Here is a 22,121-nt window from a genome sequence, read left to right on the forward strand (position 1 = left end):
CCTGCAACTCTAAATCAGAGAAGTGGAAACAATATATCCTTTTTGAATTCGGACGAGGAGTACGAGCCAAACGAGGAGTGACGAGCGGCTACCCGGTCTCTCTTTCATTTTCCCTGATGCTTCCAACCCCTAATCTTGACTGCAGATGCAAATAGTCTAAAAAACGTCCCCACCAAATATTTGCATTTAAACAAATAGATAAAAGGTCATTTTGAAAAGCTGCCTCCTCATGACTGCAGTGTGGGGTGGCATGTTCCATGTGTCCCTGCCCTCCTGACAGTGTGGTTAAAGCTCTCTAAGTGGCACGCCACTCAGTATGGTGCTGCACTCCTGGATGGAGCCACTGTAAGCAAATACAGCTGAGGGAGAACAGAGCGGCCTCTGTGGGTGTGTGTATGAGAGCGTGTTACACCGTTCAGCAGCATCATGGATACAGGTAAGACCTTCTAATAAATGTTACAAATGTCAGTGTTATAATTAATATATCGAAATTTTCTGCTGTTTTATTTCATGCCAGCATGCTTTAATTTTAAAGGTCCTATTAGAAAAAAATGGGTGGGATCTTCTCTTCGTGGGACTGTACCTCACACTTAGTTAGATGGTGTTTATCTGTGCATAGAGCCCTACTTACAATTTTTAATATGAGCAAAGATTCTACTGTCAGAAAGTCTTCTAAATATTATATTATGTAAATTGAATCTCATTTTTTGTTGTTGTTTTTATGTTGTTTAAAAATGCAGTAAAACCCTTTCCCATAACTTCCTTTCCACAAAGAAGAACAAATAAATACGCAGTCATTCAAAATCCAGAAATGATTTTTTTTAATTTTCAAGAATGTCATTGCAAGGCGGATTTGGAGCTTATCTAAAATATCCATTCAAAAAGCTGGGGTCTTTTACATACAGTTTTTTGCATGCAATTTCCGTTTGCATAATAAAGTTTGCATTTTCATTGAGTTTAGACCTTTACTTCCCAGGAATGTCCCCAAATCACACCAGCACCAATGTGAGATTTGTAAAAACCAATGCCAAATTACCTGATTATCAAATAAATGGAATTTAATATTTTATCATAATTGATGCTTTCTTATTAATGTTATCCTTTTTATAATGCCCGTCCCGTCCAAGCTTTTCTTGGTGCCTGGTTTAAATCAAGTGTTTTTAGTTAATTGCTTCATTTTAGCTGTCCATTTGCATTGACCAGACCAAGGCCAATTTCCATGGCATTTACACACACAATCCCAAAGAGTCATTCACTTATATGCATAAAACTGTGAAGCATTCAAATGAACACACATTTGTGGGGATGGATGAAAATTTGTATGAAGTTGTGCTGGAGGAGAAACTGTTTCTACATGTGTATCGAATGTCCTCTCAGTGGCTGTTTATTTCTTTGTAAATCTCTGCTCTCCAGAATATTCCAAGCGAGTGTACCAAGGGGTGCGGGTCAAGCACACAGTGAAAGACCTGCTGGCTGAGAAGCGATCCCGACAGACAAACGGGCCCAGATATAATGTGAGTGGCAACCGTTTTGCTATTGTACGCTCCTGTGCTGTCTGTCCCCTCGTCATCTTTCACCCAAACCAAACACTGTAGCCACAGTTGACTTTCAGTTGATGACACAATTATGGCATTGCCTTTAAATAGTATCCTCTCTCTGTTTACATTGAGTGTTGTTTTGTGCACAAACGAGCCAATGGTTGATCCATTGACCACCTGTACCTGCCTTCCCCCTCTGTCTCTGCTGCCCTCAAGCAATCATAAAGCCCGTCTGTAAATAGCTGAGCACAGTGTGTGTAGATAGAGCGCAGAGTCCAATCCTGACCTCACAAAAGAACATTGACACAATGCGTGCAAAGGCAATGGCCATGATCTTCCAAAAGCTCCCTGGAGCTGGAGGTGGAGGCGTGGTGGGAGGACAGGGAGCGGAGGGGAGACAGAGAAAGGGCCAACGCAGGAGGCTGCCTATGCAAAGTTTGATTAACACACACCTGCCAGCCGATATTGTCCTCTACCATGAACAGGCTCCACACAAACCTCCTATTGTTGTCAACACACACTCACACACACACACTCTCACACACACACACACACACGCACACACACAGACAAATCTGGCTGTGTCTTAGATGACTGCATGCACAAGCAAGACAGGCTTTTCATAACCACAAACTGCCTGTCAAAAGGCTTTTATGGGACGGTATTTGCTCAATGGTTTCTGTCTAATGTTGGCATGTCCACTCTATAGATATGCAGGCTGCTCGCAACTCAGCCGGATAGGGGATAACCTGGCATATAACAAGAGAATTAAACGTGTGATGCCATAAGGACTGTCGATAAAAATGTGTTTTCATTTTCTGACCTTGGAACGTGTGTGGAGGTTCATGGCTGCAGCGGATGCAGGTTGTGGATTGTCGGAGTTCCCCGTGGAGAACACACAACAAACTCGGCTGTGCCAGAGCTAATATGGTTTTATGCAAACACACATTACATAGAGCCACAGAAGCCTTTAAGCTGAAACATACACGTGGAATAACGCTCGTTATGGTGCCCAAAGCTTACTAACAGCTGCAGACTTGATGGTCAACCTAATGAACGAGTAAACATCTGTCTTAGCATCTAGCTTTGGCATAAATTCTTATTGGATAGTCCTGCAGGCTGATGCTAACCGCTTGTCCAAGAGTAGCCAAGACCAAACACTTCCATTGTCTCCAGTTTATGAGAACTCTATTTTATGAACCTTTAAACCAATGCTATACCATGGTTATTTACACAGAAAGGAAGGCTAAAGGCAATGCGCCGCCAATGGTCATCCTGTGTGAAACAGAAGAAGCGATCCCGACAGACAAACGGGTCCAGATATGATGTAAGCGGCAACCATTTTGCTATTGTACGCTCCTGTCCCATCGCCATCTATCAGAAACAGATATTTACAGGTAAAGATCAAGTGACAAATATAAAATAGTAAGTGAATAATATGAATAAAAAACAGTGTGAAAAGCAAAAACTATTTAGAGTGGTTTAAGATATTGCATTTCACATAGCCTTACACTGCCCCTTATTTTCATTTCTTGTGTATGTAATTAGAAACGTCCATGTAAATAAGCACCAAAGGTAAAGTTGTCAACAAAACGTTTATAAAATAGTCTTCCAATAAACCTAGTTAATATTTTTGAGACTACAATTGCTTTCAGATGGTAGAAGTTCAAGGAGGACTTGGTGTTTTTCAAACAAAATTTCTATCTTAGCTGCTTTAGATAACTAATCTAGATTTATACCAAATTAAGAGATAAAAGAGTTTTCTACAGCAGCTAAGATAGAAATTTCAATTTCAATTTCAAGAGAACCTCACTTCAAAAATCCTAAGCTATTACTATAGAACTGGTCAAATACTAAAGCAGAACGCCAACATTAGCAGACTAATGTTTTCTTGTAAACATTTTTGTGTGCTCTCCACCAGGCATCAATGTGTCAAAAAATAAAATCAACAAAACTATTTGAATGAGCAACTATACTATTTCCTTCATATTCCTAACACGTAATCGTATTTATAACCAGGTTAAGGGAAGTATCCATCTTTCTGTAATAATCATATGTTTGTTAGACACTGATACATTTACCTCTTAACCAGGACCCACTAAGCTTTATGTTAATTGTGTCATACAGACATCTGTGGCTGGAAGGATGCAGTTCATCCTCCACAATATCTTCTTGTGATAAAAACCTGTTCTACTTTGCATATTGTCTTAGGAGAACACAAACACGCCCCTGAAGCATGTTTCATTCAATTATGTTTTGAGGAACTGTTGTAGCTTTCAATTAGCTTTCCCGCTTTGGTTTTGGTTTTGTTTAATAAATAATGTCATCATAGAATTTGGGAAATATGTTCTTGTACAGCTGATTGTTTATGCGTTGAAGGCCGGAACCTGTCAGAGGAAGTGCACATTGTTTTTCACCCGGACTGAGTGCTGAACTCCATATTCAAACAAAGATTCAAGGCCAAAGCCAAACAACGCAAGGAGAAACCAAAGGATTCAGTCAGAGGGACAGTGGGTATACAGATGAAACGTGACCTGCTGCTCAAGGATGTTGTCAGTTTTCAGATGGTGGCAACCACAGACGTAAACAGCTGAGATATTAAAATGTAACACTAATTGGCAGCAAGTCCAACTCCTATGTTTAATTTAATTTTGTCACAAGAAATTTTATTTTGAGGTAATAAAGAAAAGGTAGAAACAACGTATAGCCTTTGTTTAATTTATCAATCTAATGAAGTTGCTTTTCAAATAAAAAAAGTGGAAATAGCTTTGAATGAAATGGTACCACCTTGGTGTGACTTGGGGAACTAAAGGAGGAGCAAAGTAAACCAGAACCCTTGCAAAGACTGAGGGAACCTTCTAATCCTCATCCTCATGTAGCCTTCATTTTACTTAAGGTACATTTTCCTCTGTTTATTTTTCATAAACTATTTCTAGTGTCACCTTAACACCAGAGACTCTAACATGTTTTTGTTCAAAGGTTTAAATCTGAATTTTAGATAAAACCAAAGGTCTTAACAAGTGACAACCAACTCTCTGTTGGGAAATTTGCTCACATTTTCTAAGCAAAAGAAAGGCACTTTCTGCCTGCAGATGTCTAATTTTGTACAGTAAAGTATAATGAATGTTCAACTTTTACAAGGAATTTTAAATTAAACTTCACCTAAATTACTTTTTATGCCTGAACAAATTGGCTTTTATTTAAATACAGGAAAAAGAGGGATCTGGACCTAAACTGAACCCTGAAGAGAAAATTACATCATATCACATATCAGGCCAGTGTGTAAAATGGTTTACGATAAGCTGCTAAATTTCTATAAAATTCTACATTACAAATTGACTTTTCATTTTCTTAAGTTTGTTTACTAATTAAATTAAATAAATATTGTAGTTGCAAAAATATTTTATATGGAAGTTTTCACAAAAAAACGATTTTTTGTGAAATATAATCTTTTGAGATATAAACTTCAGTTTCAAAATTGAAGTACTAAATGATACACAATAACTTTGTGATTGTGTTTTAACTCATTGAAGATGTTCAGGATGATCTTTTTGACAGTGACTGATATTTGTCCTCGCCAGAGTTTCTAAACAGTCCCCCTCTCCAACACAAAGTCAGCAGAGTTGCATAAAGTTGATGTAATGTTCCAACAACATTTCACTTAAAACACATGTAGCTTTATCTTTAATTTCTAGCTGACTTGGGAGCTGCACAGTGGCAGAGTTTGTAGCACTATTGTCCTGCACGCAAGACGGTCCTGGGGTCTTTCTGCATGAAGTTTGCATGTTCTCCCTATTCATGCATGGGTTCTCTTCCGGTACTCCGGCTTCCGTCCGCTTTCCAAAACTGTGATCCTTTGGTTAATTGGTTACTCTAAATTGCCCATTGGTAAGATTGTGTGTGCGTGGTTGTTTGTCCATGCTGCCCTGTGATGGATTGCTGACCTGTCCAGGGTGTACCACACCTTTCGGCCAATGACTGTTGGAGATAGGAGCCGGCAACACCTAAAAACGCTCCACCCACCCACATGCTCAGCGGTTTGCTGTAAAGCTAGGCTACATTAGCATGTCTGCTTTGATATGGCTGAGTGCTGATTTAGCACTTAACACATGCAGTTCCAGGTATTGGAATGTGGGGAAAATGTATGGAAAAAAGAGTTTTCTGCTTCAGACTTAGAACTTTGCTTTAGACATTGTAAATGACTAGAGGTTAAGCTACACTCTGCAGCTAAACCTCTCTGCAACAGATTACATCACAGAGCATGGGAGGTGCAGCAGTCTTAATACAAAAAAAAATCAACATTATTGTAAAAGGGGTTGTATTCGCTGTCATGCCAAAGTAGTCACCTGAAATAGTATTTTAACTCCCTGCATCGGGAGCACGGATTCGTCAGGAAGTGCGGAGTCAGTCAGTTCTGTCTCATTTTTAACCAACTAGACTTGGAGGTAGAGGTTTTACTAGTGTTGAAAAGTGAAAAAGTAGAGTTGATGCGTTATTGTTAAGTTAGTGGGTTAAAACAGAAAATTACACAAAATTGTTCTCCCGTGATTGTTGCAATACCGAGCCTTATTTGAGGAAAATCACACCTGTTTAAACTCTATTCACAACATTGATGCTCAATATCGCCCCTTCTCAACAACTAAAAGGCTCTTTGGCCATTTCCAGATTTCTGATCAGGTTGGCTATTTTTAGATTTTGTCTTGTATTCCACAGTACTCACACCATTATTGTAATACATTTCTCACCTTAGTCCCAAGCTATCTAACTGCCATGCTCATTTAATTCAATAAAATCTATCTATCTATCTATCTATCTATCTATCTATCTATCTATCTATCTATCTATCTATCTATCTATCTATCTATCTATCTATCTATCTATCTATCTGTGTATATATATATATATATATATATATATATATATATATATATATATATATATATATATATATATATATATAGAAAGAGAGAGAGAGAGAGAGAGAGAGAGAGAGAGAGAGAGAGAGAGAGAGAGAGAGAGAGAATAACCAGCTCATGAATACAAGTAAGGCCCTTTGCCCCTGGCTTTGCCTTCACCCGGAAAAAGACCCTACTTGAGGGGTCGTTTTTATGAAGTCCTACCTATCAATTTTATAACCATAATTTATCACAAAAAGTCGTTTTAAAATCTTTGTAGCCGAGAAATTACACCTCCAAACTTAATCTGTGCAGTCAATTCATCAGGATTAATTTTAATCCTGCTCTGGCTTGTCATAGCTACCTGCTATGACCAACAGGGGTTGCAAAGCAAAGCAGAGACAAAAATACAGAAGAACTAGGAGTACTTCCTGTGTTACATAAAAGGAGAGTGTTAATGCAGCATCGAGGAGAGAAACACAACTAAACATATAAGGTCTAAGATAGTTTTAAAATGCAAATGTTAAAACTGTTGCTTTATGCCTAAGATACACAACAAACTGCTTTAAAGGTAAATTATTACGAAAGATTAGCTTTTTGCATGTTTTTGTACTTCCATATGGGTCTCTCCTACTTCTACAAACAGTCTAGGCACTAAAAAAAACATCATCAAGCTGTTTTTTTGCAATATGTTTCGTTGGTGTTTGGAAAACCAGCTGAGCCCAACCCTTCACCTAGCAACCGAGGCAAAGCAAAACATCAAAACAATTAACATCTGACGTTTACATGCCATCTTGCATTGAGGTTATGGTTATTATTGGAATAAGGCACATATAGAACTTAACACTGGCATTAATACATGCTGAGACATGTGTATATAATTCCCTTATGCTTAACTACAGCTGAAAGGACACAAATAACATGATGCTAACTTGCATTTAAAATCTAATAAGGATGCTAGTTCTAATACCATTTTTTATTTTTTCTCGACCTAAAACAACTAGAATACTTCCTATAAGTACCTTAGACAAACCAACACTTTATAAAAACACAACACTCACAGACAGATGTTTCTAGGCAGCTGAGAAGATATAACAGGATAGTTTAACAGAAACGTGGCTTTGAACGTAGCTCTGGCACTCTCTCTAAGGTGGCCTTGTAGGAATAAGCTACTTAGAGTCCATTCAGAAACTGTTTCTGCATCCTTGTTGGTTGTGCTGGAGGTTCCACTTCTTCAGCTTCTGGGTCTGACTCGGAGTTAAAGATGTACTGTTGTACCACTGTTCACCTGTTTGCAGCCATTTGCACTTGTATAAAGTGTGAGTATAAACATAAAGTTTGGGGGCCAGCTACAGCTTATTTGCATAAAATTGACAGAGCCCTAAAAGCAGCCCTCTCTGAAAGGAGCTCAAAATAGATGAATAGGTAGGCGAAATATGTGCAAAATATGTATTGAACATGCTTTGTATATCCCATAGACCTATCCTAAATGTTTAAAGAAAGCATAATAGGTCACCTTTGAGTCCAAGCTCGCTTTAACAAAAAAAATATGCATCAAAACTTTGGTTGTTTTTCTGTTTCTGTTAACACGTCTACATGACACTAGAAGAAACATTGAAAATGGTAAATTCCCTGCCACTATACAAACACTCCCTGCTAAAAAAGACACCAACAGTAGATCGACCTTCAGAATTTTGAGTTGATTTGCAATGGAGACGAGCATTTCTGCTTTTCAATGGAACATTTATATGCATCTTTGTTTCTGATGCTTGAGGACCTAATAATAACCCGAGGCACATAAAAACTATGGCCATTCTTACCCTATGTTAACTAATACCTTGTTTTTTCTCAGAGAGTGAAAAGCCCATTGAGAGAGCCGAGCCAGCTCTGACCACAGACTAATCCTGATCATGCTGGAACATCAACCAGTACACTAGGATAAAAAAAGATCTCGCATCGTTCCACTTTACCCTCATCTGACAGTTTCTGTTCAGGTTTGCTCAGACACTCTGCTATCACAGTACATTTATGAGTAAAAGCAAAACCAAATAAAAAAAAAAAACGATTCTGGCAATTTTAGGCATCGCATTTACAGTTTAAAAAGTTGGCCTTGTAGGCAAAGAATAGCAGACAAGCCTTCACTACTAAAAAAATAAATAACATGTTGAGTAATTATTACAATGAATTATATGTTTTATAAAAAAAAAGACACCACTTCCCACACTGTCTTACCTTTATAACATCAGATGTCCATGCAGAGTAGAAGGATTCATAGGTAAGGCAAGTTTATTTGTATAGCACACTTCAGTAACACAGTAACAAGAACTAAATGCTGCTCCTCTGTGTCTGGTTCTGGGTATATAGAATAGACTTGAGCCAGAACATCTGAGTGGTCTAAAAATGTTTATAGACTGACAGCAAGTTTGTAATTTCATTGAGGTGCTAAGCCATTCAGTGATTTATAAACTAACGAGTCTATTCTCTGAGGTCCAGTGAGGCAATGTAAAGGTTTTACAACTGGTGTGATGTGCTCTTCTTTTTTAGTTCTAGTGAGGATGAGGTTCTTCAGCTGATAGAAGGTTGACTTTGTTATTGTCTTTCGATACCTTTGAAGGTTCAGGTCTGAGTCCATCACTACACCTAGATTTCAGGCCTGATCAGTGGTTACTAGCTGAAATAACTGAAGCTAGGTGCTAACGCTTGATCCCTTCTCTGTTGGTCCAAAAATGATTACATTTTGGCACATTTATGCATTGATTTGTTCTTAGCGCTTGAATGTGTTTATAGTGTCCTGGTGCCATGGCGATGTAGAGCTGTGAGTCGTCTACGTAGTTATGGTGTCTCATGTTGTAATTCTTTTGTGATCTGAACTAGAGGGAGCGTGTAGATATTGAATAGGAAGGGACCCAGGATGGACCATTGGGGAACCCTAAATGTGATTGTGTGGTCTTTTAAGTAAAGTTACCTACTGACACAAAAAGTCTTTGTTCTTCAACTAGGATTTAAACCAGCCAAGTACTGTACCAGAAGGGCTGACCAAGTGTTCCAGGCGCTCTAAAAGAATAGAGTGTTCAACTGGGTTGAATGCTGCGCTCAGGCCAAATAATACCAACACCGTGGTTCTTCCACAATCTGCATTTAAACAAACTGTCATCATCCATGACATGATCTAGTTGAGCCGTTGCTGTCAGGAAGTCGTCATAGATCCATCCGGACCCACACCTCCAGACTTTTTAAAATGTTTTTATCCATTAGCCATTAATGAAATGAACCAACAATAATATACTTGCAAACAGACATCACTAAGAAGGCACACTGCCATTTATGTAACACTTCATGTGTACTATATATAAACTTTCTTGTACTTAATTTTCATTTTCATTGATTGTTTATTGTTTTTTTGATAAGGTTCAGGGAATGCATTGATTTGCATCAATGTACGATGACAATAAAGGCTATGAAATATATGTTGAATTACTGAAACATTAAGAACAGGTAAAAAATGTATTGAATATTTATGAACTAATGAAAACACATATTGAAATTCTATAAAACTGAATTGTGTAACATAATACAACTACTTTTTTGCATAGGAAGGAAGATTATTTTCTGAAACAAGGGTAAACCCCCCCACCCCTGAATGCATCCATACTGAAGCACATTATCTGAGCGAACTTGAGCGAGCTCATTTCCATACACAGCCTTCAGAGATGCAGTCAGCCATACCTGGGCCTCATGAGGAAGTCTTGGCACTGGCAAATCACATTCAAATTTTGCCCTCAAAATTTGCGTGTGTCCCAGCCAACATGGGCTTAATATCAACTCTTTCATGTTAGCAGTATGCAAAACAAGAGGCTATGTCATTTTCTGTACTGTGTAAGTGGCTCCGGATGTCTGCACTGTCCGCATCTCTTTAACTCTGCACGAACGTGACTGCTTTAAGAGAACATCCAAAAACTCTACAAATGATCCTGACCCTGAGTCCTTTTTGATTAAAAGTCTTAATGAAAATATTGATATCAAAGTTGGACCATATCTGTTTTAAATACATTAAGCCTCCCTGAAACAAAATATTGGGGTATTTAATGTTAACATTTGCTTATTCAGTTGTGTGCTGTTGTATGATTGCTGCATGTGTTTTAGGGTATTTTGAGTCTTTACAAAATATTTACATCATAACTTGTTTTACATTCAACACAAAATCAATGCATTTTTTTTATTTACTGAAATCACACTATGGAACAAAGCAAAGTAAGAAATACATAGATAGATAATATTACAGTAACATTACAGCAGGTCACCAACCAAAGGTTGCTTTTGTAACAAACCAGCCTGCTGGCATTATGGTCTGAGCAGAAGATGAAGCAGACCCTATCCAAAGATGCGCTTCTAGACAACCGTGTTTTATTTCTGGAAACTACATGATGTGCAGAATATCCAATCAGCTCTCCTTTTCTTCCCTTCTGTTGCCCACCACCACTGCAGCTTAACTTTCTATTGATCGTACACGTCTGCTTCACTGCAATCGTTTTCCTGCAGGCATTTATTTCAGGTGGCCTCCCTCACCTCTTCATCAACTGTAACCAGCTGAAGATCCGTTCCACGATGAGAACAGATAGAAAGGATAATTGGGCATTATCAAATTTAATCTCTATGTACGGCAGGCTCTCCCCAGTATCCAGTCACTTCTTCTTATTCTCCTTACTCTTGTTATTTTACTTCATAATTTTGTCTTTATCATTACGCCTACATTAGCCTTCATATAGTTGCTTCCTGTTGAATTCTTGTTTCCAGATCAGCTTGCTAAGCATTTCTCGTCTCTTCTCCTCTGACAACCGCTTTATGTTTGGAAAGATTTAGGTTTCTTCATTTAAGAAGGATCTGTCAATAAATATAGTTTCATTGTCTTAATTTAACTTTAAATGAAATTGTGAATCACACTCATTGTAGTCACTTTATTAAACACAAGGTGTTACTATAGAGGAAATTAAATAGCTACACCTCAGGAATGGCATCACAAAATAATTAAAATGAAGCACACGTAATTTACCAGGATTAAACATCTTTGTAGAGCCAACAGCACACATGCAGAATTTTCTAATTATGGCATTTTTATATGACGTCTAGATTTTTGAGTAAACTGGTATACCCTTCCCCTACATTATCAACCGACCTTAAATATTATGATGATCTTGATGTACAGGTACGTCTGAAAAAAATAGATATTTTAAAAAGCTACATATTTTGCTTACTCTTTTCAGTACTCAGGTGTATCTCCATAAATTAGAATATTACTGAAAAGTTAATTCATTTCAGCAACTCAATTCAATAAGGGACGTACATCATATAGATGTAAAGTTTAAAGCCTATATTTTGGTGAATTATAATGAATTCCCTCTCAGATTTAATGAAAACATATTAGATTAAAAACTAACATACAATAAAATTAAAAATACATTTTAATACAGAAATATGCACTTAATAAAAAGTAGGATTAGTACCTGCTTAAAGGTCACTATTCCCAAAGGGTACTTTTAACCTTATAAACAAGCCTGATCAGAAAGCATATTCTAATTTATTGAATATTATTCCAGATTCATTACACATGTAGCGGAATATTGTAAGGCTTTTTATCTTATAATTGTGATGATTATGGCTCACAGATGAAAACCCAAAATTCAGTGTCTGAGAAAATTAGAGTCTTGTGATGAAGGTATCTATTGGAAACTCATGGTTTCACCCCCTCATTTAACCAGAAACTCCTGTAAAGGTTTCCTGAGTGTTTAAATGGTCTGCCGGTCTGGGTCGGTACACAACACCCTCATGAGGAAGATTGCCGACTGGACAGATGTACAGAAGGCAGACAGTGACTCCCTGCGCAGAGAGGGGAAGCTACCAAAGCTCATTGTTTACAGAGAGCTGTATCCAAACATATTAATATAAAGTTGAGTGGAAGGAGTACAAACGCTTGGAAAACTTGCAGCAGCAGCAGGGATAACAGCTGCCTAGAGAGGATTACAGAAAAAAAATGATTTAGGCTGAGGCTGAAGTCTGCCAGTCAAAATCAGCTACTAACAGATGAATCCTATCAATGGACAAAAAAATGACACACTCCTCATTGATGGTTGAGAAATCAGACTTTGAAAAGAAGTTGTAGTGACTCATTTACTGTTAAGAAAACCGACAATTGTTTAAGGGTTTTATGTTTCTGAGACATGTTAAGCTTAATTGGATACAAGATTGTTTATTATTTTAAGTATTCTGGTATTAGCTGTACTGCTCAACTGCCAATGCTTCATGGTTTTAGGGGTTAAAGCGGGCCAAACCCTTGTTGTCCTCATTGTCAAGAAAAGCAGTTGTGTTTGTAATGTTACAAATACCTCACAGGAACTGAAAAAGCTAATTTGGTAAAATCACCAGTATAAAATTATCATGAATTTGAAATTTTGAAAAGTCGGCTCTTCCTGTCAACAAGTTGTTTGGAATCTTTATATTGTAATGGTCATAATTGGTATAACTGGTAATGTGTATAATTGGTTGTTTAAGACAATGCATGATTCCCAGCTGTCGGGTAATATCTGATAGGCTCTAAAGATTACAGCTTACTAGAATGACAGATCTGAGTGACGAAAGACGATTTGGGATCCTTTTGCTTTTAGGTTACACGTAGGTTACAGGAGACTATAACTACACACGTAGCTACTTCAGTCACAAGACTACTGGGTCATGACACACGACACATGACCAACAAAAGATTTTTGATGTCATTGCTCCTTTTAAATGAAAGGCTGCAAAGCATCCACAGAGCCATGGCTCAATGAACACACTCGCATGCTCAGATGCACCTGCGTCTGAGTATGGATAGAAGAAGAAGGATAGGCTTCACCTTTCTATGGAGATACTCAAACACTGTTTGAGTATCAGGCTGCTGTCACAGCTGTTACGACTGTTTTATTTCTAATTCAGTGTCTGTGAACATCAGCAAGGCTCAAAATCTTTTTAATTCTTCGAACTCTCGTTTGAATCCTTCTGATTCCTGTCTGACTCCTGTTAATGAACCTGCTGCCAGGTTTTATTGCTACCATTGCACCCATGACCCTGCTGTACCTCCTGTATCCCCAGCTATTTTAGATCGTTTTCAACCAGTCACACTATCTCAGATTTCAGATAGACCTAAAGCTGAGGCCTATACATCGTCCTAGCAACAGTATCCAATCCAGATTGTTGAAAGATGTTCTTAATGGCGTAGGTCCCTGGAATTCTCACCTTTCTTACGGTTTGGTTTCCAGGTGCTTTTAACTTCCAGGTCCATAACTTCTTAAGAAGAGCAAGCTGGATTCTGCAGTTCTCTCAAACACTAGGCCTATACAGATTCTGCTTTTAGTTATCAACAGTCTGAAATGGTCTGGCTCATCTTTATTTCAAATAGCTTTTACAGCCACATATCCCCAGCAGATCTCTAAGATCAAAGTTCTTAGTTGTTCCAAGGACTGGGCTTGTGACCAGGAAGCTTTTTCAGCCGGCTGTCCTGTAGCCTCTGGTACAGTGTCTCTCTTTCTGGGAGATCTGCCGGATCTTTAAATGATTTTAGGAAATATTATTTTGATAAAAACAGGTCTTAAAAATAATTTGCTAAATTAGAGATGAATAACTTTTTGGACACTTGAATATCAATCTTGCGTTGACTTGCTAATTAGAAGTCCAATCACTTCCTCTGTGATGGACTACTAGAATAGTGGCTCAAAGCAGACACAGGCTGCATACAAAAAGGTCTAACTGGTAAGGACTCTTCAGGCAAAGTAGAAGTGCGTCAGCTTTCGACATGACAAGTGCTGGCCCAATAGTGCAGTCAGTGAAGAAGGAGGAAAGAAAGGGAGCCTGTATGTTTCCCATCATAGCTCCTTTAGCATAGGGAGTTAGAGATGTTGGTGCTAAGGAGCTTTAAGAAATCCCTTAATTCTTTGCGTAACATGATGTAGAAGCACAGCCCACCTCACGGAAATTAACAAAAATGTCTGGAGACAGGAGAAGGCACTTTGTAGTTCTTTTTCAGAAGGCTATAGGCCCGGACTTCACTAGAATCATCAATGTGCCTTTTCATTGCGTAATGCGTCTGCGTTAAAGGCTGTCTGAAACCGGCCCAGCTGTCTGAAGCTCCTTTCCTCCCCATGTTAGAGTTCTTACTGTGGACTTCATGAAAGGTGAGGGAACAGCTAGGAACTGTAATTAAAACATTTCAGATGCAGCCATAGACTCCAATATGGTCAATGACAGTAATGGCGGCGATGTCACATCCACAATCAGCGGTTTATCTGACAACAAAGAAAGTAGCAGCTGTGGTTACCATGAAAAATAATATTCACGTGTGTATGAGTGCTGGCAGTCTGCTCCGACCCTAAAGGTGGCTACCATCTTAGTGTTAGCAGAGCTTTAGCATTAACAGCTGAGATTATGGAGCCAAGGCATGGCCAGTGAGTTGCATGGTGGGTAAGATGAGCAAAGAAGGCGTGGCAGCTGGGGCAAACACTTAGACTGGCGAACGCAGCTGCATGCGGGGCTGTGGTTTCAAGGGAAATCACTTTCTCAATGTGACTAGGGACAGCTTCTCTTGAGAATCTATAATTCTTTGAAAGTCTTTGCTGCATTCAGGCAGCCAGGTTCAGGCTAGTCTTACGTTTGGCCGCCAGGCACACAGACAGCAGACTGTACTTATGTTGGATCCCAGGTACTGTCAAAGATGCAGTCTTTTACTTGGTCATCCAGAAGTTCCTGCATGTTGTCCTCCCGATGCAGCCTGTGACGAGAGCTGTGGGCAAAGAGAACAAAATGCTGCAGCACCCTCACATTCGTACCTCTTTGATGTACCCAGAATCCCAGTTGTGAAATTCATCCTTCCTGGGAGCTGACCGTGAGGATGGGTTAAAACCTGTGCATTCTGGGATTCAGAGTTTTTTACCAGTCTCTTTTCTTCTTTGTGTTGTCCGTTCCTTGTTTCCTCTAAAGGCTGGGCCCAACACGTACAAATGCACATGTGATGGAAATGATTCATTCACCCACATTTTAATGCATAGTTCAAATGCAGTGTCTAAACTTAAGCTCTATTCCTTCCTTGCAGGGAGGATCGACATCTCCACCCTCTTTTGTCCAGATGTCAGGTACGTGTCAGAAAACCAAAGAGCCTCAGCGTTCACTCCCAGCTCCCTGGGAGATAAATCTGTAGCCCTGAAGATCCTTAGCTGGCATGCTATTTTTCTGCTTATGTCGAGTGTCTGGAAAATGGAGATAGTGTTTGCTAAACACAGCAGTTCTTCTACAGGCACTTCTGCTGTGAAAACAGTTATGATAAAAACTTTCTTGTCTCCATACAGGGTCACACATGCTGCCCAGCTACTACAGCATGAGACGTCCCTTCATATCCGATTCAGACTTTTGCACTTCCACTAAGCAGTTCCCTCCTGACGTCTATTCTTCCACACAACCGTCCACCATGTCCAGCTACTCCTCCCTTATTGACAGCTACTACCCAGAAACCTTCGGTGACTACCGCAGCGCCGCCACCTTCTCCAGCTCGGGAAGCTCCTTCCTGCCCTCGTCAGCCATTTCTTCCCTGTTGCCCCCTTTCAGCGGAGAATCACCACACCTATTTCTGGTAGGAAACTGATTCAGAGCTGCAGTGCATAAGCACACTGCAAAAACAGAACTAAAAAATAAGTAAATTCTTCTTAAAATGAGTGTATTTATCCTTGATTTGAGCAGGTAAATAAGATGATTTGCCAATGGAATAAGATTTTTCCACTTAAAATAGGAACAGCTCATCTCCATCATTTTATTTCAAGAGCAGGATGTCTAATTTTCTAATTCTAGGGGCAAAGATACTCATTCCATTGGCAGATAATCTTATTTACTGGCTCAAATCAAGGACGAATAGACTAACTTTAAGAACATTTTACTTGTTTTTAGATCCGTTTTTGCAGTGCATCTGTATCCACTGAACTTTAGCTGACACGCATTAGGATATGATTGTAAGGAGACAGGAAAAATGGTTTTAGTTGTGTGTGTTTTTTATCCATGAAATGTGGTGTGCATTTGGATTCAGCCCCCATTGCTTTGACTCCTAAGTAAAATCCAGTGCAACCTATGTTGTTCAGTTCAAGACATTGATCTAGTAAATAGAGTCAGCGTGTGTGAAACAGTAGTATAAATGCAGCTGTTTTGTAAAGGTTTTAGAGAATATGCCAAGCTTTCGACCTCTCAGAGAGCTTTTTACTTTTCCACAGCAGATAAGTTACAAAGACATGGCCGTGCACCTGTTCTGAAAATAAATTATTAATCAGGGAATCAGTCAAGAGCCCCATAATAACTCTGGAGGTGCTGCAGAGATCCGAGGCTCAGGTGATAGAACCTGCTGACAAGAAAATCATTAGTTGCCCCAATCTGTTTTCTATTAAAGAATGGCAGCTTGAGAACTGTACTAATGTGGCCCGCCAGCAACGGAAATCGATCCGTTATACTTCTTCAGTCCTTCAAAGTATTTATCTCCTATTAACCACATTTGTTTGCTTTCATTTGAATTTAGATCATAAAAATGCCCCAAATCATTAAATAACATTAACTGAAAAGACAGCCTGGGAACACTAGTTTATCAAAGTTGGCTGAAGCAAGAGTTTTTGAAGAGGGTCTCATACCCCGTCACAAGGCTAGTCAAACAAAATAGTTGCATGCAGTTGTTTTAATTTCACTTTGTGAAATTTTACATTCAAATATTTAATGTAATTTCTTGTGGACCTTGATGATGCCGGCCCACATGACTAAAAGTCTGCACACCACCAATTTAGATCAAAGCATATCCTTTGTTTTGTTTTTTTATGTCGTAATCAAAGTCCAGACTTAAATCCATTAAAGAATTGAGATGCTCATAAAAAATACTTTTAAGCTGCTTATACCTGGAGTGTATTTTGTTCAGCTTCAAATAGTAAAACCTATGATACAATTTCTTTTTATTCTGTGATCAGATAATCTCCATTTTTCTAAGGCTGTTACAACATTAATCATACATTTTACTTGAAGGTAACAGGTTTTCTAGAAGTAGGCATGTTGTGGCTCAGTGAAGGAATAGAAAAAGTCAACTGCAGTGAGACGTTTTACAAAACCTCCACCAGAGAGCTGATGCAACCAGTGATGTCTGGCTGAAAACAAATTATTTTCTTTCCTATGCTCTGTCCCTCAGCTATTGCTCAACAGATCGTTCTCAAACTCGCATAAATGGTAATTTTCTGGTTTTGGTGGCAGGTACTTCCCTGTCTTCCCTAGCAACAGCGTATTCAACAGACTAAAACACTGCACTGTGACTGTATAGTAGAATTGTTATCTGCACATATCTACACCCGCCCTCTTACCTTCAATGGACACAGGCACTGTATGTAAGAGGCAACAGTGAAATGTGGAAATTTTTTAACAGCTACAATTTCAAAGAAGGTCCTGGATGGAGACTGGGATGTTTTAAATGTGGATCTTTGAAAACATTTCCTGCAAAAGCTCTCTGTGAAACCTATTGCAAATTCACCCGGAAGTCTGTGTGAAATAAGCAGAAGAGTTTGTGGCAGGTTTTGGTCTTCCTTATGAGGAAAAGAATTTAAGCTATATTTGTTTTTCTTTAGGGTTATTCTAGCCTCCCAGTACTATATGATGTAGCAATTCTTCTTTTTTTTTGCAATAGTAAGACCCATTTTCTGATTTGCATATAAACTTACAATTTATTGTTAACAAATAAAACAATAAACTAAAAGATAAGTAATATTGTGATTTTTGCAAATGTTTTTTCTGCAATGCAAGTGACTTATGAGAAAGGAGGAGGGGAAATTATTTAAGCTATAAAACTATGACACCTCCGTTTTTGGTTTAGCTAAGTTATAGAGAAGCATGATTTAAAGTTAGTCATTTAAACATGACTAGGTATGGGTGGGTTTCCAGCATCAAAGTATCCCATGGTTTTAAAAGATACAGCTACAAAAGCCCTATACTTTTCCATCACACCCTTCCTATATGTTCAGGTCCTTTTGATGACATGCCAGGACCAGTGTTGCTGGGCTCTGCTCCTCTGGCTGAAAGAAGGCAGCTCAATTTTTATTTTGCCTCCTCAAAAGCCAAATGTGGAAAATTTGAGGATATAGTTTAATCTGTTTGTGTCAGCCCTGCGATTTGGGACTGTTTTTACCTCAACGCTGTTATACCATGAGAATACCTGGTTATCTATACATAGACATAAACAGACTTTATGGTCATTCAACTGCACTTTCACAATGTACATTTGAGCGACATATAAGCATATACTTTTACATAGTGCAAGTATAGGTGGGAGCAGGATGTATTGCAACAATGAGCGGACCACATGATGATGCAGATAGTACTGTTAGTACAATAGAGTTCACAGTGACCGTGTAAAGTGACTAGTTTTGTACGTATGGTAGTGGATATTATTGGGAGTTTAGCAGTCTTATGATGTGTGGAATGAAGCTGCTGTGGAATCTGGTTGTTCTGCATTTGAAGCTGCTGGACCTCTTGCCAGAGGGCAGCAGGGTGAGCTGTCCATGGTGGGGGTGGGAGTGGTCTTTTATGGTTGTCTGAGCCCTGGTCTGGCAGCCTCTACAAACATGTGACATGATTCACCAATCATCATATGTGGTTTTAAACTGACATTGAAGACTTGAAGCTCAAGTCTAAAGAAAGTTTAACCCTTAGACTTTTTTAACTGACATGGCTGAAAACCTGGTCAATATAGAGGAGTGGCAGTGTGATTGCCATTCTTCCCAGAAAACTAAACTGCTTCCTGGAAAAGGTTCCTGTTGTGGAAACTCTCCTCATGAGAGAAGATTTCATTCAAAGGCGGAAAGGTCTAAACGTTCTAGTCAGAATCTGGAATGGTTGCCAAGTTTAACAAAAAAATGCAGTGCTGAGCCCCTTTGAGATCATTTCAGGTTTTGTGATTTACATGTGTTTCTTATGCCTCACTGCTGAAAGCTTCCCCCATGGAACGGTGTGTTTAAGTCAGTGTGCAAATGTAGCAGATCTGATGAACCTCAGGAAATAGTCCTGTCAGTCCTAGAACCTGTGAGGGGTAATGGAGTGTTGTGAAATGTGTGTAACGTAGCGCAAAACATTTGGAGACAGAATCTCACAGAAGAGAGACAGGAAATCCATATTTCTCAGAGCTGTCTGATCTGAGAAGTATGTTGGTCAGCAGAACCTGAAGCAGATAACAACAGGATCTTCGTAGAACACATCAGCTTCGGTTGTGTTTTTGCACCAGATGCATTTGAACAGCATGCATGAGGACTGCAACAGCAAGCTCAGGGATTTCCCCTGGACCAGGGGCCTGCAACCTGCGGCTCTGACTCTTTAGACCTTCCATATTGGCCTCTAATAACTATGGCTAAAAATTATTTAAAAAAATAACAAAAAAATATAACAGCAAATGTAGATTAGTAATTTTTATGGAATAATTGAACTGAATTTCCAAAAGAGAATAACACCAAAAGTACCATTAATTTATTTTATTTAGGATGTATACTATGTTGTTTTTTTACTTTCACATGCTTTTTTACAAATATCAACACCCCATTGAAGAAAAATGTATCATGGTTGCATGTTTACTTTGAAACTATTATTTGAAAGGTGGCTCTGGTTCAAGTATTAAGCATCAATTTTGTATCTCATTAAATTAGATTGACACATAATGCTGAACACCTATTTCTAAGCCTGTTCCTTTGACATTTAAATGTACATTATTTAGAGTAATACATCATTGGCTTGTATTATTAATAACCTCTGAGCACAACAATTAGCAATTTCCACAGTGTCTTATTTGTTTCACTTCCATCTAGAACAAAGCTAAGTTGAATATGAACTCATTCAACGTCTGAGATCATGCCATGCACTAACACTGGCTACCCTAGTGGACATTGGCAGAACTGCAGTGTTTTGACTTTGTTGACTTGTAGTTCTAGTTCTTGACCTTGTTCCAGCCAGATTATCCTCTGGTAATAACATGTTGTCATTATTTATTGGTAACACTCTCATGCAAAACATTATGCACACATCCATATATTAAACCTACACATTTTAAGTCAATTTGCAAACTCTTGACATATGTGTGTCTCTGCACCATAGTGATGTTGTTGAAATGAAAGTTCTAATTTTAGATCATATCAAAAGCAGCATGCATACAGTCCTTTCTTTAAATGTTTATAGATATGTTCTGGGAAACACAGGACGTTCCGTAAAAGTAGACACCATGTAAAAAAATGACATCAACAAATACAACATGCCATCACTAAGACCTTTTGTGATGGCAGAAGATCATGTCATTATCTGATGAGGAAACGAATAACTGAAACTTTCTTCCTCTTTGTTCATGTTTTCCTGCTTTAGCGTGACTCATGGGACCAGTCAGGCCCGGAGCCAGTTTCCCAGGTGGAGGGCCTTTGTCAGGACACCCTGGGCTCTGTCAGCGTACCACCCTCTATGCCCAGCCCAGAGCCCCCGGGTAGCCCATCCCAGTACCGCTCCCCCAGCCGCGGCTCCTCCATGGGCCCGATCCCCAGCAGCCAGCCATACACCCTGCATCCTCTGGAGGACGTCCACTACCACCCTTTGACCACCAGCAGCACCTACTCTGTACCTTCCTCCTTTTCCTGCCCCCCGTACATGAGCAGCCCTGTCAGCGACCTGGTGTCCAAGATGGTGACGGAGGAGGGGGTCGAGGGTCACGGCAGCCTCCCAGTCGGCACGGAGGCCCACTCTTCGTGGGCCAAGGAGGACGGGGTGAGCCCCTGGTCCCCCTACGAGATCAGGAGGGCCTACTGACATGAGAGTCCAACCAAGACTGAGGATCCAAATTTCCAGTGAATGGAATTTCACAGACTTTTTCCTGGAATAAAGCCACAAAGCACTGAGCTTGACATAAATTATCGGAGCGGTTATTTTGAGGGGATAATGTTCACTTTAAATCATTTTCCTATTCAACAGTTAATATTTATACCCTTATTAGCAACACAGTAGCATTGGTTGACTGAATTGACCAACAGTTGTGGTGGGAGTATCCTTTACTTACTGCCAAGAAGAAAACAATGGGGTGATTATTATTTTTCATCTTTTTTATAATGTTTGTATTTTATGTAAAACAAATAGATCGGAGAGGATCGCAGCAGCAGCAGCAACTAAAACTGACACAAATAAAATACACTTAAGGATGAAGCAGATAGTTTTCTTTGTTGTTGTTGTTTGAACAGAGAACTTGCCAGTGTCTGGTTCCTGTTGTATCGTCAGGTCTTTCTGCAGAGACATGAACAGACTGACTTAACACGGACTGAGTTTGCAGCTTTGCTTCTCTTTGACTGAATGTTTTTAAATCTTTTTTGACCCAACAAAGGATTCAGGAAGACATTATTGGATGTAAACCATACTACACAACCTTCCAAAAGTTCTCATACCTTGCCAAACTTTTTCACTTTATGGGTTTTTTTTGTGATAGGCCAAAATTAAGTAGTGCATAATTGATATGTGGAAAGAAAGTGATATGTTTATATCTATATATCTATATCTATATATATATCTATATCTATATCTATATCTATATCTATATCTATATATATATATCTATATCTCTATATATATATATATATATATATAT

General features: G+C 39.0%; 1 protein-coding gene across 1 annotated transcript; it reads left to right on the top strand.

Moving 5' to 3' along the window:
- The first annotated feature begins 251 nt into the window (after positions 1-251).
- Positions 252-21,639, top strand: LOC105919556 (uncharacterized protein C11orf53 homolog). Its single transcript, XM_036149923.1, has 5 exons — positions 252-436; positions 1,414-1,514; positions 15,549-15,588; positions 15,802-16,082; positions 20,861-21,639. Exons 1-5 carry the CDS (start codon positions 427-429, stop codon positions 21,293-21,295), a joined length of 867 nt encoding a protein of 288 aa, XP_036005816.1. The 5' UTR covers positions 252-426; the 3' UTR covers positions 21,296-21,639.
- Positions 21,640-22,121: the final 482 nt, after the last annotated feature.

This window comes from Fundulus heteroclitus, chromosome 18 (genome assembly GCF_011125445.2).
Source record: "Fundulus heteroclitus isolate FHET01 chromosome 18, MU-UCD_Fhet_4.1, whole genome shotgun sequence".
NCBI lineage: Eukaryota > Metazoa > Chordata > Actinopteri > Cyprinodontiformes > Fundulidae > Fundulus > Fundulus heteroclitus.

Excerpts from the sequence above, each read along its gene's own strand:
- LOC105919556 (XM_036149923.1), top strand. Across the intron at positions 1,515-15,548 it reads CAAACGGGCCCAGATATAAT|GGAGGATCGACATCTCCACC; the intron begins GTGAGTGGCAAC and ends CCTTCCTTGCAG. Across the intron at positions 16,083-20,860 it reads AATCACCACACCTATTTCTG|CGTGACTCATGGGACCAGTC; the intron begins GTAGGAAACTGA and ends TTCCTGCTTTAG.